This window comes from Leuresthes tenuis, unplaced genomic scaffold, assembly GCF_036924035.1.
Source record: "Leuresthes tenuis unplaced genomic scaffold, fLeuTen1.0.hap1 SCAF_17, whole genome shotgun sequence".
Lineage (NCBI taxonomy): Eukaryota > Metazoa > Chordata > Actinopteri > Atheriniformes > Atherinopsidae > Leuresthes > Leuresthes tenuis.
In genome coordinates, this window is record NW_027325371.1 from 19,654,510 (window position 1) to 19,676,712 (window position 22,203).

The 22,203-nt window shown below is 42.1% G+C and overlaps 1 protein-coding gene across 1 annotated transcript; it reads right to left on the minus strand.

The window, feature by feature from the left end:
- Positions 1-22,203, minus strand: grb2b (growth factor receptor-bound protein 2b). Its single transcript, XM_072368651.1, has 7 exons — positions 21,849-22,203; positions 20,421-20,528; positions 20,242-20,324; positions 5,274-5,371; positions 2,844-2,966; positions 2,048-2,216; positions 1-778 (listed from the first exon to the last, which is right to left on the minus strand). The coding sequence occupies exons 3-7, from the start codon at positions 20,317-20,319 to the stop codon at positions 593-595; spliced, it is 654 nt and encodes a 217-aa protein (XP_072224752.1). The 5' UTR covers positions 20,320-20,324; positions 20,421-20,528; positions 21,849-22,203; the 3' UTR covers positions 1-592.

Consider the following 22,203-nt stretch of genomic DNA (forward strand, 5'->3'; position numbering starts at 1 on the left):
TTTCTTCTTTTTTGCGTTTTTCTTCTTTTTTTTTTTTCCTCCGGTGGTTTTTCCTTTAAAACAGAGTTAGGGTTTATCGATAGGCAATTCGTTAAAGTTATTAAAAAAAAAAAACAACATGCAGAAAAGAAAAGGAGAAATAAAAAAAAGAAAAGGCTGAATGTTAAAGAAGTTGAGAAGACAGAAGCAGCTGTGGGAGCGGTAGAAATCATTTGGTTATCTTCACGGTCGGTGCGCTACGCTTTAGTTTCTCCGCATTTAGATTTCCCTCAAAGACAGTTCAGTCCTCACTGAGGCGTTCAGTAGGGAGATGAACAGTCTCAGCACGCATAAAAGTTGATTTTGCTCAGCTGCCACCCACACAGCGACGCCTATGACAGCACTACTCCTGTTTTCTCTCTCTTTCAGTTGTTTGCGCTCTTCCTGTTCTTCCTGTGTTTGCGGGATGGCCAAGAGAGGTGAGGGTTGGATAGGAGGGGGTGGGTGAGGGGGTTGGAGGGGGAGGGGTGGTGATGAGATCAAGAACAATGATGATAATGGTGGTGGTGATGGTGGTTGCTGCTGCGCTTGTTGTTTAAATGGTCAGACTGTTTCACATGTTCCGATTAACAGGCGTGACGTAGTTGCGAGGGAACATGCCCGTTTGGCCGTGGCAGCCTCCTTTCCACCAGTTGGGGTCAGAGTTGTCCAGGACTTGGATGAAGTCGCCGCGTCTGAAACCCAGCTCTCCTTCCTCTTGGGGGTCAAAGTCAAAGAGCGCTTGCACATATGTGGGATGCTGAGGAATCAAAAGATGGAGAGGTTGTAAGACAGACTGGTGAAAAAAAAGGTGCAAATTCAGAAAAAAAAAAAAGAATTAACCACACTAATATCCTGTAAGATATATTATGGCATTAAGCAGCCTATTAGGGGAAAACACTGGCTTATTTTCATGTTTTCCAGGAGCTAAAACCAGAGTCTGACACTGGGATAAATGATTATTTCCATCATTATAATGAACATGTTGATGTCATGGTTTTAAAAAATGCAGATATGTATTAAACTAAACTGTAGAGATTCAACTAAAGACAAACTTAACCTACAGCACATTGAAAAAAAAAGGCTGTGCTGCATACTGCTAAGTCGCACGCACACACACACACACACACACGCTCCCTCCATCTTACCTGCAACATCTACTCTTGCTGTCATTTCTGAGTGGCTTTGGTTTCCTCTCTGCCTTCCCCTGCTGCTGTCCCTCAGCCATGCAGTCTGCAGTTTACCACAGCTAGCACCACTTCACTCTCTTTCTTCTGCCCTCATATTGTCTATGCATCTCGACACTCGGGCGTGAAATGCAGAGTTGATAATAAATCGGCGAAGGTTTGAGTAGCTTCCGTAAAATGCACGAATAAGCCGGTCTGCAAGCCGTTAAGCAAAGCCCAGACAGTTCCAGCTTTAGCTGCGGCTTTAATACCGGCGCAGTCACTTCCAACAGCGTCGCGGGTGTCTTGTTGGTAAAAAGGTAACAATCGCACGCACGGGAGTTTAAGTCTCGAGGATATCAGTAGAATAAGCGAGCTGAAACTCGACTCGATTTGAAGTGAACTGCCTCCGTCGTTCTCTCTCAACATTCTTTAGAAAAATATCCAGAGGAGACAATCGCTGAGAACCAAGCCAAGTTCATAACGCTGACTCAGGCGTTAAGATTGATGCTTTTTATTGGTAATAGTTTCAGCTCGGGTGATAAACAACACCGCGTTAGCTGACCAAGGAAGAATGCAGCGAGCTGGACTTTCATTTGCCCACAAACTGCAGCTTGCTGCTCATTTCTGTGGCTTGTGATGCGTGCAGTGCACAGTTCTGAGGAAACCTCTCTCAGGGCTGAACCTACATGTTAAATATGATGCAATTATGGTACACTTCAGGTAAATACTCTATATATGTATATTAATGTCTTTATTCATAATCTTCACTTTATGAATGGACCCTTTCTCACCTGGCATTTCTGTCTGTATGGTTCTCACCCTGCTAAGAACTGCCACAAACCCAGAATGGGATGTCTTACCTGGGGGACCTGCTCTATGTCTCGCAGAAAGATTTGCTGATTACGGGAGACTGAGGTGGTGCGGTGATAGTCCACCAACTCGTTGAGGGAGTTAAACTTCACCACCCATAGGAAATACTTTCCAGCCCCATCACGAAGGACCTTGAAGTGCTGGACATCATTTCCGAACCTGAAGCAGAGTGCAGAGATGGAAAAACTATGAGCAGGAGACCTTCAGCAAACCTGAACTTTAAGGGTGCAGTTTCCTACAGAGGTGTCTGGAGTACATAGCTGTTTTGAGGGCAGTGCACATATTCAAATGGATGCAGTGAAACCGACACAAACCTCAATTATCCAAAAGGTGTGTCTCTGAGAGCCTAGTATTAGTCAAATGAATCAGTAGCGACAGGCTGACTTTTTCGAACAGTCCAGACAGTAATTAAGATCCGTATCGTCTCATCGACTTTACATGTTCCCAGCAGTCTTTACCAAATGAGAGAACAAAGATAGATAAGAGGAAATCTGTGTAACCCTCTGTGTGTCTGGAAAAAAAACAAAAAACAAACTAAGGACCTAAAGGCTGATTTATGAAAAACTGGAAAACACAGATCACAGAAGGGACATCACTGCAACTCCAACAGAAAAAGGAAACGGGTTAGATGATGACTCAGTCATGCCAAGTATGGAACCTTATGACCCGATCACTGTACTCTGAGGAAACTGTACGCTGATATAAAGATGATATTAACTGTATTTGTAGGAAACTGTGTGACTCATGTTTTCCCCCCACGTGCAACGCTCGAGTGGCACTACGTACTTCACGGAGAGGGAGAAGTCCCCAGGTGCACTCTCGCTCTCTCTGATGAGGAAAGCTCCATCGTGCCTCTGTTTGTTTAGCATCTCCTCTGCTTTGGCACGAGGAATCTTGCCAAAGAACCACCTGCAGAAGGAGAGACGTGAGAAAGGTAAAGTGTGAGGCCCGTTTGACTTTGGTTAACCACAAAAAGTTCACTTGACACATGACTTCAGCTTTACTAACAGTCTAAGGTCTGCAGGAGGAAACTGGAGGGGCCAAAATATGTGCATATAAACTTCTGACGACCCTCTCATATCCTGTCGGCCAACAGGTGTGAAATGAGCAGACAACAGTGCTGACTACAGACTCAAAATGCTGTCTAAAGGAAAATATAATGTCCCCATATTTACAAAGAGAAACATCTACTTTTCTAAAGATCCATTAACTAGCAGTAAAAGTAACAGAGGCTGAAGGTGGGAACGTTTGCAGTTATCCAAAGAGGCATCCTTTTTGATTTTTTTCCTTTAGTCACCAAAACTATACCACTGTGACAAACCTCCTGATGGAGGAAACGAGTGAGAAAGAAAGCAAGTGAAAGCTTTTACTTGAGTAAATAATTAAAAAGTACAGTAAGCCAAAAGATGGCATCTTGGCTCCTTTAAACACAGGTGGAAATCAATAATGAAACGGCCGACTCAAAATACACTTTGTATCAGTGCTTGGCAGGACAGCAAGTCTCTTTCCCTGTTTGATAGACGTGATAGCAGAGCAATTAATGAAGCCGAGGTAACCAGAGAACAACGGCCATTGCTATCAGCGACACACTCGCTCACCGTTATGTCTAAAGTCTGTGTGCTGGTTTCCAACTCTCCTTAAACTTGTTACGCAAACATAAGCGTCAGTCACAACACAGTTATTGTTGGACAGCGGCAAAGATCTGTGTACAAACAAAAATGACAGATTTGGAGCAGAACCAAACTATGTGAACGGTCCAAACTAGGAACGTGTGGGTGGCCTGGTGCTTTGGAAGCACAGAGAGTAACACAATGAGTCCAACTTTTTCCATTCATTCAGGCTTCCAAAGAACCACTGCTACAAGAAAACATCATCAAAATACAAAATACATCTGGGATCTAGGCTGGGGGTGATTTACCCTGCAAGCCATTTCATTATAAAAATGATACAGGATCATCTTAATTAGAGCGTGTTCAAAATGAACAGGAAGCCATCAGTCCCTCTGCAAAACCTCGCTTTTATATGAACAGGTTCACAAGAAAGTGAATCAATTATTAATAATCAGAGGGTAAAACTGCTCTTGTGGTGTCGGATCACTTGCAAATGAAATATAAACTAAAAGCGTTAAACGCTGGACCTTTAAAAACTAAGTGGTTCAGATGTTTGGCTCGAAAGCTGAGCTTTGATTGTCCACATCCATGACAAGACACAGGAAAACACTGGAGTGTTACTGTAACGCCAGCACGAGTGACAGAAAAGCAAAAAAAAAAAACCGCAATAACATCTGACTTCCATAAAAAGAGGACCAACAACACCAAAAAATCTACAGAGTTCAATGTGACTGCAGCACAGCAGTGATGCAGTGAGGTCAATATTCAATTAAGCGTGAGAGGTTCTGAGAACATTAATAAAGAGAGAGAGCTAATCTGGCACCGAGTGTGGGTCCAAAGAGATCCGGCCAAGATTTAGTCAAAGACGTTCAACACATAAATGATACCACACATGCACGAGCGAGCGAGCGAGCGAGCGAGCGAGCGATGGGGCCAGAAACTGGTTTGCTTTTAACTACGAGATTGCATTCCTCGCTTGTCTCTGCATTTGTTTGGAATGGCGGTTATGCAAAGCACAGTAGGTGTAGTTTGTTCCACCGCTCGCTGATGACATACAGTCCCAAAAGATCCAAGTCATACACAGGTCAAAATAAAAATAAATAAATAAAAAAAAAATCACCCACAAACACGCTAAAAATATGCCTTCTGACTACAGTGGAAAACTATTTAAATGGCATCCAGGCCCACATAAAGTGTCTCTGCGGGAGCTGCAGGGTATTTAATGGCTCAGATCCACAATGACGGCCTCAACACCCGAGTGCACCCTCAAATTATCACCGTAGTGCTGCGCTCCTGGATACAAGAGTTCTTTCTTTACAGAAGAACGCATTGGCCGACTTCGACATCACGTCTATTGTGGTAACCGTGCAGCTACTAGAAATAAGAAAAGGTCTCAATCAGAGCGTCTTGGTGAGGTTATCTAAAAGAAAAGAAAAAAAAACCGTTTGCACACATGAGCCAGGATGTCACATACTTCACCTCTCACAGGAGTAAGATGGATAGTTCAACTGCGGCAGATTAGTGTCATCCTAAAAACTCATCAATCCAAACTCATTTTCTCAAAAGGACAGAAAGAAAAGACAACCAACATGCATGTAATACTTACGGATGGGCTTTCATCTCTATGTAATTCTTGGGGATGAATCCATCTTTACCATTTAGTTCTGCCTTGTACCAGTTCTGATCACACTCTTCATTTAATACCTAAAAGAGCAGGAAGAGAAGAGACAAGTGTGTCAGCTCTGCAAATACAACAAATGTCAACAATAGAGAGAGTCAACCAGTAAACTGAGATGAAAAAACAACAACATTTCACTGGTTCAATTTCCTGTGACATTACAAGGTACATGTACTGTACCGCTGATAGATGTAAGGTAAGCATCGCTTAACTACAAACCAAACAGCAGGTGGGACTGCAACCAAACTCATTTCAAGTGCTTCAAAAATGGGGTCATGTCAGTAAAAGAAGAAGAATCTGTGAGTGAAATTCTCTTTCAGGTAGAACACAGATTACAGTTTAATGTGTGTGTGTGTGTGTGTGTGTGTGTGTGAGTGAGAAGAGAGATGCTCTCCATGCTTCAAAAATACATAAAGATGCCAGGAGTAACAAATTAAAAATGAATACCATGTCACACAGTGTGTTGTTATTGACTTTCCCGTTTTTGTATGCATGCACACACACACACACACACACTAAAGATAAGATCAAGAAAATGAGAAATGTGCAAATTTCCAATTCAACATACGCAATAGCAGCGTTTGTTTGAGTGACACTGCAGAAAGCAGCCAAAGCCTGTTGATAATGTCAGCCTGACTTTGATCCAACACAAGGGTATAAAGCCTGATAAGAAGAAAAGAAAATGTTGCTGTGGTTTACAGTAATCCCCCCCCCCCCATGCACGGGAGCTCTGCAAACCCCCACGTGTGCGCACATGTATGTTTGTGTAAATGGGTGAGGGAGAAACATATTGCAAAGCGTCTTGCACACTGGCAAAGAATAAAAGGACCAACATAAGTGCAGACCGGTTACCATTTTCCTCCCCCTTTCTCTCCCCATAAATCCATAATCTACCATTTGCCAATCCCAGGACAGCTGTCCAATTGGTCTCTGTGCAGTGTGAGTGACTAAGGTCCTTTTGCTCCAGTGAGCCTGCAGAATGCCAGCTGTCCCTGGTCTTCCCCAGCTGCTAACTCTGCATAAGACCAGCATTACTGGGCGAGGGAGTGGCCTTGGACCAAAATCAAAAGCAGGCAGGAGTGGGAATGTAGAGTGATAGAGTGGATTTACAGACGGCAGGGAAAACTGTCAGAGCGCATTCACTCTGGTTAATGTGGCGCTGTCTGACTCAAAACTCAAGCTAAGGGTCTTAGTCTTTTACTGTATGTGGATACAAACACCTCCTGACTGCCGTCGTGTAGTTCTTTGGAAACTCAATGTCTCAGTGGGTTACTTCCAATGAAGGACCGCAAAAGATGACACGTACACAACCAAGCAAATTGCTTTATGTGAATTTGCTTAATTGCAAAAGCACTTCCTCAATTCTGCTGCTTTACTAAAATATATAGATATATACATCAAAAGTTCCCACACCAGGGAGTGAGAGAGTAGCTGTGACTCAAACACAGTGGAAAATGAAGAGTTAAAAATGATGGGAGGGGGGGCAGAAACCCAGTAAATTGTTTTACCGAAAGCCCTCAACTGATCTGAAATCATCAACTGCCTCCCCAGACTCGACATGCCCAGTCAGCCAAACCGTTGTCAGGAAGTGGAGACTAAAGGGAAGTATCAACATGCCAAAAATACATGATTGCAAAAAAAATGTCATGACTTTTGGCCACAACAAAACCAAACCCCCACATGGAGGGAAAAACAATTCACCATTTCCTTTTAACCAGGTTAGGTGCCAGAAAACCAGACGCCGCTCAAAGAAGCGACACTCTTTACTTTCTGCCAGCAACAAACACATTCCATCATTGAAGCGTTCCGTTTAATCAAATCCTGCGTGTGTTGTTGACTCAGAGGAGAGCTCGTTCTGAGACCAGTGCCCTGAGCGCACAGTCATGAGCAACATGTGATGGTGCAAGTGACTGATTTGCTCCATCTATGTATGCTGGAGTAAAACTAATCCAAGGAATGAGGCTCATCCCTGAGGCAGTCCTGAGTGAGAGGAAAGAGGTGGTGTGCAATGTTTTATGAGTTTATGAGCAACAGCAGTTCTTCAAATGCTCTGAAGCAAAACTGATACTTTAAGAGTTAATTTTTTTTAAAAATATATAAAAAAAAATTTTTTTAAAAAAAAAAAAGGTAGAAAGACAATGATTCATCCTCAGGCCACATGTTGGCAAACATCCACTGCATTGAAGCGGCCATGAACCCCTCCCAGCTCAGCTGACCTCTGCTGGGGGGGAAAAAACCTTTTCCCACTAGATCACTTATTAGATGTTAACCAGGGATGTAGAAAACATCCTTTTGGCTTCAGAACTCTGATGTGTCCACGCGCAATAGTCACAACGCAGCAGGTATAATGGCGAATGTGACTCCTCGGGTGCGTGATGCAAAAAGAAAACGTACCTAAATGAAGTCTGTCTGATGGAAGACTTTATTTAGAGCTGAGGGTTGATGTGCCACAAAAACACAGAGTTTGGAGAGGTGAGTTTACGTTTTCTCCAATGCAAGAAACAACTCCCCGCTCTTTCAGGAATATTTCCAGCCCTTATGCCAGCCCACTTTTTTTTTTTTTTTTTAAATATCACGGCATCACGCAGCCCGAACGTAAGCCGACATCAAAGAGGGGCATTCTTTACTTTTACATTTTATTTGTTACATTAACGTCTACTAAAATGCGTTTGTTTGCTTTAAGGGCAAAGTGTAATGGAAGGAGCTCATATACGTCTGTAATGTAAGGCCTGTAGTTCCTCAGTTCAGCTCAAAGGCTTCCAGCTGAGGTAAATAAGGGAAGTGAGCACTTTTCAGAAACTTTACAAAAAAGATGTGCAAAGCGCTTTAAAGCTGCCTTCTTTCTAATAGCCACGACGGTTACAGTGCACCTTGGCTTCTCGTTCTACAGTGAGGAACCTTGGAGTTATTTTTGACCAGAATTTATCATTTGACGCACATATAAAACTGGTTTCTCGGACTGCCTTCTTTCACCTTCGTAATATTGCTAAAATCAGGAACATCCTGTCTCAGGGTGATGCAGAGAAACTGCTCCATGCATTTGTTACTTCAACATTGGACTACTGTAATTCCTTATTATTGGGCTGTCCCACATATTCTCTGAAAAGCCTCCAGCTGATCCAAAATGCTGCAGCTAGAGTTCTGATGAGAACTAACAGGAGAGATCATGTTTCTCCAGTTTTAGCTTCTCTTCATTGGCTCCCTGTTAAATTCAGAATAGAATTTAAGATTCTTCTTCTCACATATAAAGCTCTTAATGACCGAGCTCCATCATATCTTAAAGATTTAATTGTAAGGTATTTTCCTAACAGAGCACTTCGCTCCCAAACTGCAGGTTTACTTGTTGTTCCCAGAGTTTCTAAAAGTAGAATGGGAGGTAGAGCCTTCAGTTATCAGGCCCCTCTCTTGTGGAATAAGCTGCCAGTAAATGTCCGGGAAGCAGACACCCTTTCCACTTTTAAGATTAGGCTTAAAACTTTCGTTTTTGATAAAGCTTATAGTTAGGGATGGCTCAGGTAATCCTGAAACATCCCATAATTAAGCTGCTATAGGCTTAGACTGCTGGGGGGCCTCATCTGTCACACCTTTCCTCACTTTGCTCTCTTTTTCCCCTGTTTATTTTCTCAATTGATTTTATGTGACATTATTGTGGTTATTAACGTATGTTTCCCTGTTCCAACAGGTATCCTTTGAATGGTGTTATGGTGTTTTTCCCCCCTCTTTTCCCTCTTTTTTGTCTTCTCAAACCCCAGCTGGTCGAGGCGGATGGGCGGATTTCCTTAGCTAGGATATTATTTTTTGAATTGGCTCTATATGAATTAATTGGATTATGATTACAATGAATTGAATTCCAATTGGCTTGAATTGGACTATATTATTTAAGTGCCTTGAGATGACAATTGTTGTAATCTGGCGCTATATAAATAAAATAAAATTGAATTGAATCGAATCACCACCGGTCACCGCATATTTAAAAAAGAAACGAAAATGCTCATTAAAAATGTGTTTCAACTCAAATGCTCATACGACTTATGAGAAGGCTTTCAAAGCTGCAATGAATAGAAGCAAAAAACTGAAATAATATATTTGCTTGGTTTGCACTTTTTCTTTTTTAAAACCATAGAGAGGAGAAAACCGCATTTCTGTGGATGACACGCATTCCCTTCCTCCGTCCAGATTTGTATTCTCATTTGTTTCAATCTGGTTGCACCACAATAGTTGTAGGAGTCTCTATTTGAGAGGCTGAGGTCCAGGGATTATCTCCTCCACAGCTGCCGCTGTCATCTTCCTCCTCCCCCTATATCTCTCTCTTAATCACATGCTCTAAAAATAATTTAGCAATTCCACCCACAACCTCATGTGTGACAGTAAACACAGATAACTGTCGCATTAAAGCCAAGCGTGCAGCCATTCAGTCGGCATTTTTTTGCAAAAGAAAACGTGGAATCGCACAACTGCTTCTTTTGTTCAGTCCTCTAACGCAGAGTCAGTGTTGCGTTTGCTGACAATAAACGCTTTTTACAGCGGAGGAAGCAGACGATTGTTTTTGCCCCGATTTAGTAAGAGCACAAGCCCTTAATGTTCCCTTTTCTGGCAACTTGAGTTAAAAAAAAAAAGGGTGTACGACAGCAAGTATGTGGATGAAATTAACATCCCTGCTCGGAATGACATTAACGCTTAAGACATACATTGAAGCAACTTATTCAATGCTGTCCCAAAAACAAAGAGATGGACGTGGAGAGGGAGCTGCAGCAGAGAGAAAAAATACATCTGTACAGTGCTCTCAGGATTGCAATAAAGGATTACTTTAAGAGAGAGTTAATCTGAATGTGAAAGGAGGTCAGCCTGATAGTAAGACAGAGGAAGCAAAGCTTCATCAGAACCCCGAACTCCAAAGCCGGTTGAACCTAACAATAGTTTTAAAGGACCTCATGAAGCCTTTTGAGTCTCAGAACGAACCACACCTAATCATCCAACTGAAGCGGCTGAAAAATAGTGGCAACAGTATATTATTTTATTACGCAACCTTAAAGTGCAGCCACTAAACCAAAGTTCAGAGAAAACATAGATTCATAAGGAGCTCAAATGTCTTTATCCTAGTTAAAATAACATTATCCTCGATCGAAGAGAACAAATTATGTTCCGTGGACACATTTCCACAACAACTAATGATCTGTTGCCTACAAAAGGCCAGACAGAGAAGCGGTTCTTTGTGACTGGAAAAAAGCAACCCAGTTGTGCAGAAATGTAAAATTGGCCTTCAGTTCATGTGAAGACGGAGCCTAAAAGGAAAAAGGTTGAAATGGTTGAAAACATGGTAATACCATTCGACTATAACTGGCCTTGAATAGAGATGTCGGAGGGCTTAAGAATCTGTCAATTTTACATCCTCAAGGAAGGGGAAAAAACTAAAAGATCTGCATTGGGAAAGTTCAAAGTCTGCGTACAGACTGTGGCTTGATTAGGCATTAACAAACATATCCAGCAAACATGTCCCCGCATCAAGTGGGCTTGGCTCGACAAAGAAACGCAGAGAATATTGAGAAAAAGCACAGAGTCCTGTGATTGCACAAGAACGAAGAGATGCTTAAACACATCTAAGAGTGTGAGTATGTCAGTGTTAAGTGTGCGGATGCCCTGGGGGAAATCTAAGGCTTGGTATTATGACATACTGGCAGCAGAGGAGAACTGAATTGTGAGGTCATCGGATCTTACAATGGGAACAAAAATGATTCACCCCCCTAAAGAGCACACTATCTGGGCCAGTGTGCAGTGAATGTGGGATTAGGTTTTTAAAAAGGTGGATGAGGCATTAGGATGTCAACTTTAAATAACCTGAAGGTGTTATAATAATGGATATGGACAGACGGATTAAAAGAAAAAACTCAACCTTGTGCCTAACCTCTTTTGCTCCCAGCAGGAGGGCGACAGATTTACACCAGGACAGGCAACAGCCAGGGATGGCAATGACTGCCACCCCAACACAGAGATTACATTGGATTCTAGTAATTTGACGTCTAATATAGTTGTTATTAAAATCATGATTGGGGTCATTACCACGCAGGGAGGCTCCCTCATTACGTTTGTGGCTGTAAAGTAGCCATTACACTTCCAAGCGAGGGGATAAACTGAAGGCTGAACGTCTGACTGTGCCTTTGAGCTCTGCCAAGTTACAGCAATATGACTTCTGGAGACGCACAGAACTACTCTGAATGCTGAACTTTGTCTGTCAAATCAGATTCAGCCGTTTAGGATTTGTGACAAAAGCAGTAAACCGATCCGACAGCGTAAGAAAAGGCGAGTATTGAGGCGCAAACGCTGAACACATGTGCTGAGTAATAACGAAAGCTGAGCGAAGAAAAAGGCAGACGGGAAGAACTGTAACTTTGGGTTAAAGTACAGCTGTCAGCGTCTTTATGGCACATCAGCAGGGAGTGATGTGGAGATGAGAAGGAGAGAAACCTAATTACAGTTCTGACGCACTCACAGGGGATAAGCAGCAAAAAAAGGAAGGCGGCAGGAGCAAGAGAAGAGCAAAAAAAACCCAGATATGAACACAGAGAAGAGAGACCATGAGAGGCAAGCAGCAAAAGGATGAAAAAGCAACACAAAAGGAAAGAGAAATGGAGGGAAAAAGACAAGAAAGAGAAAGATCATCAAAAGGCAAATAACAGACTGTGGGCACTTCTTTTTCAGAACTGTAAAGCTGTGTTTCATTCTGCAAGAGTTCACCGGCTTTCCATCTGTGGGAGCAGGTTTGCAAGAAGAGTTTCTGTGGTACCACATCGAAGGGAATCCACTCAAAGAGAAACTAGCTTCATTCCTACACTGCACAGCTCCTTCTGTTACCATTAGATGCTAAATCTAATCTAAATGTTCATCCTCATCCTCATTGCACTGGAGATGCCGGATCGAGTGTTAAAAAAAAATAAAATAATGGCACTTTCGACACATAAAAGAGAAACCTCAGTATGTGTTATCACTTTAACAGTTGGATTTGGGTCTGTGTGTGCAGGGTTGATAAGATCCGAGTCATTCTCACAGTTTACCACATGGCTGATTTGACCAACTTCAGCTTGTGTGCCTTGCGTCAATGGAGCCTAAATGTCAACTTTGTTCATGTTTGTGACCAAAAATGTGTCACAAGGAAGAGTCTATATAACAAAAATACATAAAACACCTAGAAGCACACTGCTTTATTGGTACCTGGAGCGAATGGGACACTCAGCGGTAACTAAGCTGACAGCGGCAAACTAGGTTCAGCTAAAGTAGACGATACACGGTACACTGACAGTTCCTGTAGACAATTCACAGAAATAATGTCGATTTGAAAGTGCAGGCGTCAGCTTAAAAGCGAGTGTTGACATATTAAACCTTGCCCAGTTGGGCAGCCATTAGGCCGGAGTCGGCACTTGCTGGTACAAATACACACAGAGTGTTGACTTTAAGCAGACGCCTCAATTACACAGACACACGAAGACCGAAATGGGAGCAAGGCAGGAAAAGATGAATGCAAACACGCCTTCTTCCATCACTGAGATAAGACGATATTTGAACTTTAAACTTCTTCCACTGACATAAAACGGATGCTTTCTGGTTGTTTAGTTCCAAGCAGAAAGAAATAATGTTGTTTTACCCAACTCTTCAGTTTAGAAATCAAACTTTCCCAGCACTGGGAGGTGGTTCTGATACATTTCAATGTGTCTAAGCACTAAAGCACGCGTTTAAAATGCAGCCCAGTTATTTCAAATAGACGCCGCTCGTGTCACCATCTGTTACGGTGCTTAATAAAAACAGCAGCACAAATAAAATGCTTTAAAAAAAAATAAAAAAAACGCAGCTTCTGAAACATTTGGTACACCAAACCCAACAACATCTCCAGATGCCGGAGAGCGTTTTAATCTCACCATCTGGCTCAAAACAGCATTTGTAAATCCATTTTGCAAAAGGGATTTATCAAAATCGCTCAGCTACGCTGGTCAGGATAACAAAGAGCGAGCGCCAACGCCAACTGCTGTTTAGAACAGCATTTAAAAGCAGAAACTGATGGCACTAAGACGCAAGTTTAGAAGATAAACCGTCTTCCTGTGCAAATCAAAGATAAGCCCCCCCCCATAGAAGCTCACGTTAAACTACAGGGAGGCAGAAATGATGGAAGGCTGTGGCTCTGTGGCCGTGGAAAAGCTCACATTTCAGAAAATTTGATTCAATTCAATAATACTTTATCAACGGTAGGATTGGATGAGCGCTGAGATAACTGGCTTACAGCTCCGTCGTCATCAATGATTCAACCTCTAAAAAAAAAAAAAAAAAACCTTAAGAGTCTTAAACTAGATGAATTCTTGGAGATGGTAAAACATTTTTCTGCCAATTCTATAAGTGTAACCCCAAAAAAAAGAAAAAAGGAAGCAGCTTATGATAATTCTGTTTTTGTAGTGCGTTCATTTGCAGAGCTGCTGGAGTTTGCTTTTTGGAGATACAGGAAGCTGCAGGGGGGTTGGAAGACACATCAAACAGGATGTGAAAGCAGCTACACGGTGACATTACCGTAAGTACACTCAGAAACAAGGACACAACTAATGTCCTAAACCAGAGAACTGTACGACACACTAAGCCAAGCTTCACTGGAGGCTCCAAAAGGCCTGATGTGGCGTAAACTACTTCAAAATACGACCCAATAGTCGATATTAGGTCATGTGTTTGACCAATCAACGTCAGGTGATGTCCTATGGACCAGTGATGATGCTGTACCAAATCTGAGGTAAGAAGTTGAGGAAAAGAAAAAAAAAAAAGAAAAAACTAAAGTTCTGTGGACTACAATGATCCTCAGTCATTCCAACAGTTACAGGAACCATTTGAAAAGTCCCTTCAGTCTTTAGGCAAATCTAGGCTCTGCTCTGTTCATTGAGCAGCAAAAAAAAAAAAAGTCCCTTGTGGCTGTTAGGCATGAATGTTTGCGGCTAATGTTTGTTTTTTTGTTTTTTTTTTCCTCATGTAAACTGCAGCTGAAAAAGCACACAACCCAGTCTTTACGTTCCGGTGTGTATCGAGTTTATAAGAAGGCTCGTCTGTGCTCTTATAGCCGATAAAGGAGCATTCTGGCACACGTTGTTTGACGCTGAGACCTTTCAAAGTCAGAGTAAACAGAAGGAGCTTTAGGTCTATATGTTCGCCAGCCGGAGGTGGGCTGCTGTAGCTTTAACGTAGCAACCTGCTATCAACACAAAAGGTGCGTTAGCATGTACTCTTGTTAAACTGTGGAAAAGGTTCTCGTATTACATTGTTACAGATCCACACTTCCACATAACAAGAGTTTTCTAATTCTTTGTTAGCTGATATATAACCTTTTATTATGAACATTTACCGTTTTGATAGTCCTTTAAGTTCTGTTGGTGACGCAATTCAGTTCCCGGAGTGATCTCAAATTACAGCAATTTTCTGCCATACAGCTTTCATTACGTGCTGAAATATATTGACAAAGAAGCATGATCAGAATAGACTTTAAAAGGACCAAACTGTTATTTTGCAGAGAGTTTCGCTCAAGCAGCAGAGTGCTGAGAATCTTACATCTTGCATGGGCCGCATGCAAAGATCTGTTAGTGGGAGCTAATTCTCTCAGCTATGAAGGCTGTTAATCTTCATTTATTTAAGGAAGAAATGAGAACAAGCGTTCAGCGCTCAGGGCGATGGCCATCGCCGGCTGTGGCTTACACTTGCTTGCTGCCTTGCCTCTCGACCAGTTCAGTCATCCCATTTAACACAAAAAAACCTTACACATAGCAATAACCTGTGAAAACATCTGGCACAGACCTCCTACTTAAAAACTGTACCACAAAAAGCACCATAAGAAAAAGTGTTTGAATTAAAAAAAAAAAAAAAAAAAAAAAAAGGGGGATCTTGTGCAACAAAGGAAACTTCCCCTTTTTTTGTGCATGACATGTGTTCGCACTGTGAAACTCCACTAGCCTGCATTATGCAAATTTGTCACGCGGTTACACGCTACACATTCGTACTATAAAATATTTTACATACCAGATCATGCTCCAGTGCTATCAAATGCTTTTGGTCGTGGGCCAAATAAACACCGCAACAAATCAGTCGTTGTATTCGGACGCAGAGTTTTAATAGTGTTTTTAACAGCTTGAAACTGCCTGTAAAGATAAATAGGAAGGTTCTTTCGCCAACTCTGTCTGCCCTTTACTGATAAGGAGTAAATGCAACGTGCAGAGTACAAGCACAGAGACTTAACAGTAACCAGATATAGTGCATATACTGTGTTAAATGTTAAAGGACGCAGCATTTTCAAAAGCTAAGCACACCGCTTCACAATCAGCCGGCATGTGTCTTAAAAAAAAAAAGAAAAGACTGAGGGGTTAGACTTCTCATTAAGTCTGTCTGCTGCCCTACTCAAGAACTAGGAAATAAGACAACTAAATGTAAGCGTTTAACTCAAGGCTGTAAATTACAGGAGAGTGTGGGATGGTCAAACAAATGTGAATCATCAACAGCTGGATGGCCCGACAGCTATTGAATCTGAGAACAAAATATCTTTGTGGCACTGGTCAACGTGGGCCTCATTTCATGAGATAAATGCTCTCAACTCTGTTGCTACAGTAAGGTTTGTCAACAGGCACCGAGAGGTTGAAAAGTGACATTTTATTATTATTTTTTTTAACAATCTAAGTTTGGCTTACACTGCTTTAACTTACACTTTTCTGACCAACTCGATAGGAAACAAAGCCAATTGAAACTAAAATGATCAATAAGAGAGAAAGCTCCCCCCCGCCCGCACACACACTTGTCGTCCATTCACATCTCTGCCAGCTGCCATGCAGTCGACATGATGAGCTGCAGCCACTCACTGAGCAGATAAAATGATAACAGCGCCCGAAGTGCAAAACCAAGAGCTTGCGCTTGCAGGGCAATACCAAAACCGCTCTTAAACTGAAAGTGGCTACGGTTAGTCCAAAACGCCACGAGAACGTCCCAAATCCAGATGAACTGAAGAGTAGATGTCGAGGATGCACATCCCGAGCAAAACGGCGAGAAAGGAGAAGGAAGGTAAAAACCTGTTTCTTCCGTGGTTGGTCACGGGAAATGTGAGATCACAGACTGATAAAATGCACAAGCTTTGAGCCCTGACGCAGGACGCAGCAGGAATGCTAGCTAGGCTAGATAACTTCTTTCACCGGGACACGGCACAGTAAATGACTTTTCACACCTCTCTGCCCACCTTTCACACTTGCTGACGACACAGAAGTAGCAGCAAAGGAAGGCATATTTCAGTGCTTCCTTGAAGACAGGTGGTGTAATCTTTGACATTACTGAGAAGGAGCCCTGCACCCCGGATGTGGAACTGCTGGCTGTGAGTTTCTGTCCATGTTCTCTACCAGGAGTTCACTTCTGTGACCTGCCCACATCACCAGTTCACTTGTTGACAAGCCACAAAAACAACACACCAATGTGGGAGATCGTGAAAGATTTCAATCACACCGCCCACACTGCCAATTGAGCGTTTGATTTTTTTTTTTAGTATTCTTATTCGATTGATTTTTAATCATCCATCTATAAAAATAATTCAAAGCAGCAAAATATTCTCTCCTCATCTTGAAAGATGTTTCTGGTCTGTTCACGGTGTGCAAACCAATCCAAATTCTGTCAATAAAGGATATTTCTACATGGCATGTATATTAATTCTGATCCAACAGCTAACTTAACCCTGGTTTTTGTATATCAGGCAGTACGCCAAGTAATAAAGACGTACCGCAGACATTTTTGATGATGACTGGAAAGGCTAACTTAGGATTTCATGTCCCTGAAACAACCTTTTCATCCCCTCAGCGGCAGATAGAAAAAGTCTTTTACGTAATCATCTATGAGGAAAACAGCTATGAGGCTTTGTGGCATTAAGCCAGAGCTGTCTAACATCTAAGCTTCACCACTGTGACTTTCAGTGAAAAACGCAGCCTGCAACTAACCTGCTGATCCCATTCGTGACCGTCTGAACACAGCACAACCCACAAGATGACTTTAGCACGGAACCACACTAGCTTTGCAAAACCAAATGCACATGAAGCTCAAAAATTCCTTTTATTCGCTTGTTGGGATTAAACCAGCTTTGATAGCATTTTCTGGCAGTTTGGGAAACACTAAAGTTTTGCTCAGAGCACATCTAATGGAGATATACTGTCACCTGAAAAGCCTATTTGTGGATAGCAACGTTTCACTGTCCGGGACGCAGCAAAAGCAAAGCCTTGTCAGAAAACACTGTCTAGAAAAACCTAATCATCAACACATTGTAAACACTGAAAGTGTCATAACACAGTAATAATGCGTTATCACATTTTCAACTGAATAACTAGCAAGGCTTGAGGTCCAAAGTGAAAACATGTAAAACCAAACAGATCTTCATTGTATATTAGCGAGATAAGGTCTTCAGTTGGCGACACAGCTAACCGCCTCTGAATGATACTGAAAATAGTGTGGGGTTAATGATGCTACAAACATGCAAAGCCTTAACACAGGGCAGCTCTCTCATGAGAGGGACCCTTTGTCCAGGGAGCAGAGCTGTTTAGTATTAGTATCAGCAGATAGCACAGATGATAGATGCCGAGGACCCACAGTGGGCCAAAATAAAAGGTTAATATGTGTAATAAGCTATTCCAGATGCTCGCGTGCAACGTGTTGTCCAGCATCAGGCAAATCACGATGTCCATCTAATGTAAATGAGAACAGCTCTAAAAATAAGAGTGCGCACTTTTATTAATGTAATGTATTTAGCCGAGGTCAGAATTTAGTGCCATTGACGTTTTAACAACTGTTACATAAGTGGCCTATCCAACTGGTCTAAAAGGCTGAGTGCAAAGAGCAAAGTGAATAGAGACAGAGTACACACACACACACACACACGGCCACAGTGGTGTGGCTTTTCACCTTACTATGAGAATGAGCTGCAACACCACTTGGAGTTTGAAACACTCTTCCCACCAAAAAGCTTTTTCCCCAGAATTCATAAAACTTATAAAGGGTCATGACAAGTTTTCCTTCTTGCATGGAGCTGTATTTAGTGCCTATGAGAAATGTCTTAGCTGCAGTAATGTAAAAATACTTAATATAGCATGGGCTTTTTTTTTATTTTAAATTCGAGTTGTTTTCGGTGGCTGGGTTTCGAATCCCTCCTGCATGCATATGCTAAACTAGACTTAAATGGGTCTAGGCAAACCACAAAGTGCTCCACGATGCTCCAAAGTTGTATCTTTTTGGAAAAACTGTGAAACGTAAGTGCATAATACAGCCAAAAACCTTTGTTTTAAAAAAAAAAAAAGTGTAGCATAGGTCCAAATGTGAGTCTGTTTGAGTTTCAGTGAATGACACAAGCGTGTTCGATCCCGTTTCTCACAAGTTGAGTCGCTTGAGGGAACATCAACGCCGGCTTTGCAAACCCTTTTCAGATTCAGTCCCTGCACAGACCATAACTGCGATGTGCGTTTAAAGTCGTAACGTTTAGAGTTTGTTACCTAACAGTCAACCCACCCCACCACCCCCCCAAAAAAAGCAAAACCCAAGGGGGGACTGAAAAACACGATGTGGGTGTTGAAAGTTTTTTTTTAAGATTATCAGGTAATCAAATGTTTACCGATGCAAAATTCAGTCTGAACTACCCAGGTACCAAACGCAATCTCATCTACATTGAGTAAGTTAGGAGGAAACGAAGTCTGCGTTTTTTCTAAAGAGACTCTTGGACGCAACTGTGCAATCGGTTTACAAGCTCGACCCTTTTCTAACGAAACAGACATTTGTTGAAATGGGAAGAAAGGTGCAATACTTTCTCATCGCCTATGCAAATTTAGCTTAAGCCGTGCTTAGCCCCCCCCACTGAGATAAGAAGTCTTTTCTAGGCTGTCTGGTGAAATCTCTTTTTTTTTTTTCATCAAAACAGAAAGAAAGACTACACCAAAAGACACAGCCAAAGAGTGGCGTTTGAGTGCCGTCAGCACTGCAGAATATGGATAGAAAAACACTGACGAAGCCCAAAAGCAAAAGGCATAAAAGATTAGAAGAGTTGTGCTTGAATCCAAAGAGTCACTGTGCAGGAAAACTGCAGTATGGACAGTATCTGGGCATCATAAAAACTACCTTTCAGGGTCCAAGACAGCATAAAGCTTTAGACAAGCTAATCATGCCGGAGGATCTGGACCAGCCTGGAGTTTCAGACAGGGCTCTTTAAATAGTTCAGCATGGAAAACTCTGCACTTCTGCCTCTTTAATCATCGCTGTGCCTTCTGTAGAACATCAGCGTTACCCGTTTACATAATACTCAACACAATTCCACATTTATACACAGAAAGACCGCCCCACTCATTTCCATAATGATGCATACAGGAAAGGAAATAAAGGGGAGAAAATGCCAAGAGGAAACTAAAGAAAATACATCTATTGATAGTATTACTAAAATCAAATCAAACATATGGGGGGGGGGGCAAAGAACCTGAGAGAGTAAATGGATCAATACACTGTAAAGGTAAATAATAATGAAAAAACATTAAATATCTTCCAAATAAAACAAACAAAAAAAAAATTGGGGGGCAAAGTCAATAAAGAGCAACATTAACACAAACCTAAATAACTGCAGACAAATGTATACATTTCACATTCTATTCAATCATTTTCGCTTACACTTATTAATTTTTCTTACAAATTTAATTTTAGTAGCATTCATCATCATATAAACATATTTAATTATACTTTTAGGCATTTTTGGTTTTGTTCCAAGTCATGGTAGTTTCTGCCCACTGTAGTTTCCGTCCGACACGGCGTCAGGACAAAACATTCCCGATCACTTCATAATCGTGAGTAACAAAGGCGAGTCTCAACATTGACGGGAGTTGGCACTTACCTTGAGGATGTCTCCGCGCTTGAAACTAAGCTCATCGTCAGCGGTAGCCTTAAAATCGTACTTGGCAATGGCCTCCATGGTCCCTGTGGCGCGTTGGAAAAAGTTATTTCTCTAGCACTGAGGTTTTTTTTTGGGGAGGGGGGAAGAAAAAAAAAAAAAAAAGGAAGAAAAAAAGCTACCACGTATCCAGGGCTTCCGTGGTCAATAGTTTGTCTCCAAGTCTCTCCTCCGGCCGCTGACCCGTTCCTTCAGGGCTTAGACCTCACATAAAGGTCACAGTACAGTACCTGCAGACAGGGAAATGACGCCACACTCAGAATCAGGTTTAGTGCAGCAGCTTCAGAGGGGAGGACCGCTTAAAAAGGCCCACTGACACAAGATCTTCACCTGTCACAAGATTACATTAACATGGTCCACAAAGACCGAGCAGGAACGTCTTGGATGGGATGATGTCAACACAATCAAAGCCTTTTAAAAACTGTCAATAATGACTATCGAAAAAACAGCAGGTCATTTCTCATCATTGCCAATGGCCGACTTATCATAGAAAACTTCTAAAGATCTCCTTAACCTACAGCCTCCAGGCCCGGCCATAGGTAAGTCAGAGCTTTACTTAAGCAGAGCTGACAGTGATACAGTGGCTCAACTTAAAGTTACTGAGTTAAACAGATGAAGGCACGTTATCCAATTAAGTTGTTTTCTAAGACGATATGGCACAGCTCTGATGAGCTCACATTAATTCAAGTCTCCACCTAATAAGGTCATTAAAGCTGACACTCAGCCAGATGATAAAGACTCAAACTTTCAGGGGACTAAAAAAAAAAGTCAGTTTAAAAACAGATCACATCGTACTCCCAACTAAAGCTACAGGGGGTCGATCTGAAGGCGAAAACAACGCGAGGAGTCACAGCTTGTTGTTCAAAGTGAAACTAATGTAAACAACTCGACGTGTTGGCTCAATCCAACGTAATCGAAGACGAACGACATACACGGCACGTCAGTTGTGCCAGTAAAGATTGAACTAATATAAAGAGGAAGCTGAGGTCCGAGGGGAGATGAACTGCAAGGAGCCTCGCTAGTTTACGACATGATCGCGGGCGTTTTCAGTCGACATAAATATCACAATTTAAACATTACGCCCCAGCCGTTTTCAACAACAAAGCGCATTTTGTGGAGTCTATAGTCGCCTGTTAACGAATCGATTCCGTTCCAGCGAATAGACTGCGCCCACTGTTCTAGAACGTTAGAGCTAGCAAGCCGGCTAACGGTCGGGCAACAATAACTGCGATGCAGAGTGAATATCAAACTTCCCCCCATTTGATAATACCAGCATCTAAATATGCGACATCGTTTTAAAAATAATAAAAAACGTCCAAGTTTAGAAACAATTAACAACACAGTCATAAATACCCGAGGCCTAGTGGTTAGCTTCACGTTGGCAAATGTGAAAAGGAAGAAAACACCTCTTTTTTTTCATAGCGCAAGCTGTTGTTGCTAGCTTGAAGGCAGTTAGCTCAGCTAACATTAGTGAACTTGACCAGCCGTCGAGAAAACAGCACAAAGTGCCCAACTTTTGTGTAAAGAAAAAAAGCGTTAGACTAACTTACCACTCGCGATATTCCGTTTTGATGTCGCCCCCGTAATAAACAAAATGCTATCGTGTAATTATGCTCTCCCTGCTTCCTCTAGAGAGGCACCCAGCGATAAATGTGTAGTGTCGCTTACACCCCGTCCTAGAAGCCTTAAGCTAGCAAGTAGCATAAGGTTTTCGACGTTTATTTCCGCTTCCTTCCACAGAGCTGGTGGGCTCTGCATGCTGTTGTGACGGTAGCTCCTCCCTGTCAGTCTGTTCCTCTTGTACGCAAAACCAACCGTGGGAGTGTCATCCACAGATATGCTGTTATTTCCACGTAAACTTAGTTGGCCAGTAATGTATGTGAGCGATCGCTGTTACATAACCAG

Coding starts and splice junctions, on each gene's coding strand:
- grb2b (XM_072368651.1), bottom strand. CDS start 20,319: ATGGAGGCCATTGCCAAGTACGATTTTAAGGCTACCGCTGACGATGAG. Junction 5,372..20,241: donor AGCGCGGAGACATCCTCAAG/GTAAGTGCCAAC, acceptor CTGCTCTTTTAG/GTATTAAATGAAGAGTGTGA. Junction 2,967..5,273: donor ATAGAGATGAAAGCCCATCC/GTAAGTATTACA, acceptor CTCCTTCTGCAG/GTGGTTCTTTGGCAAGATTC.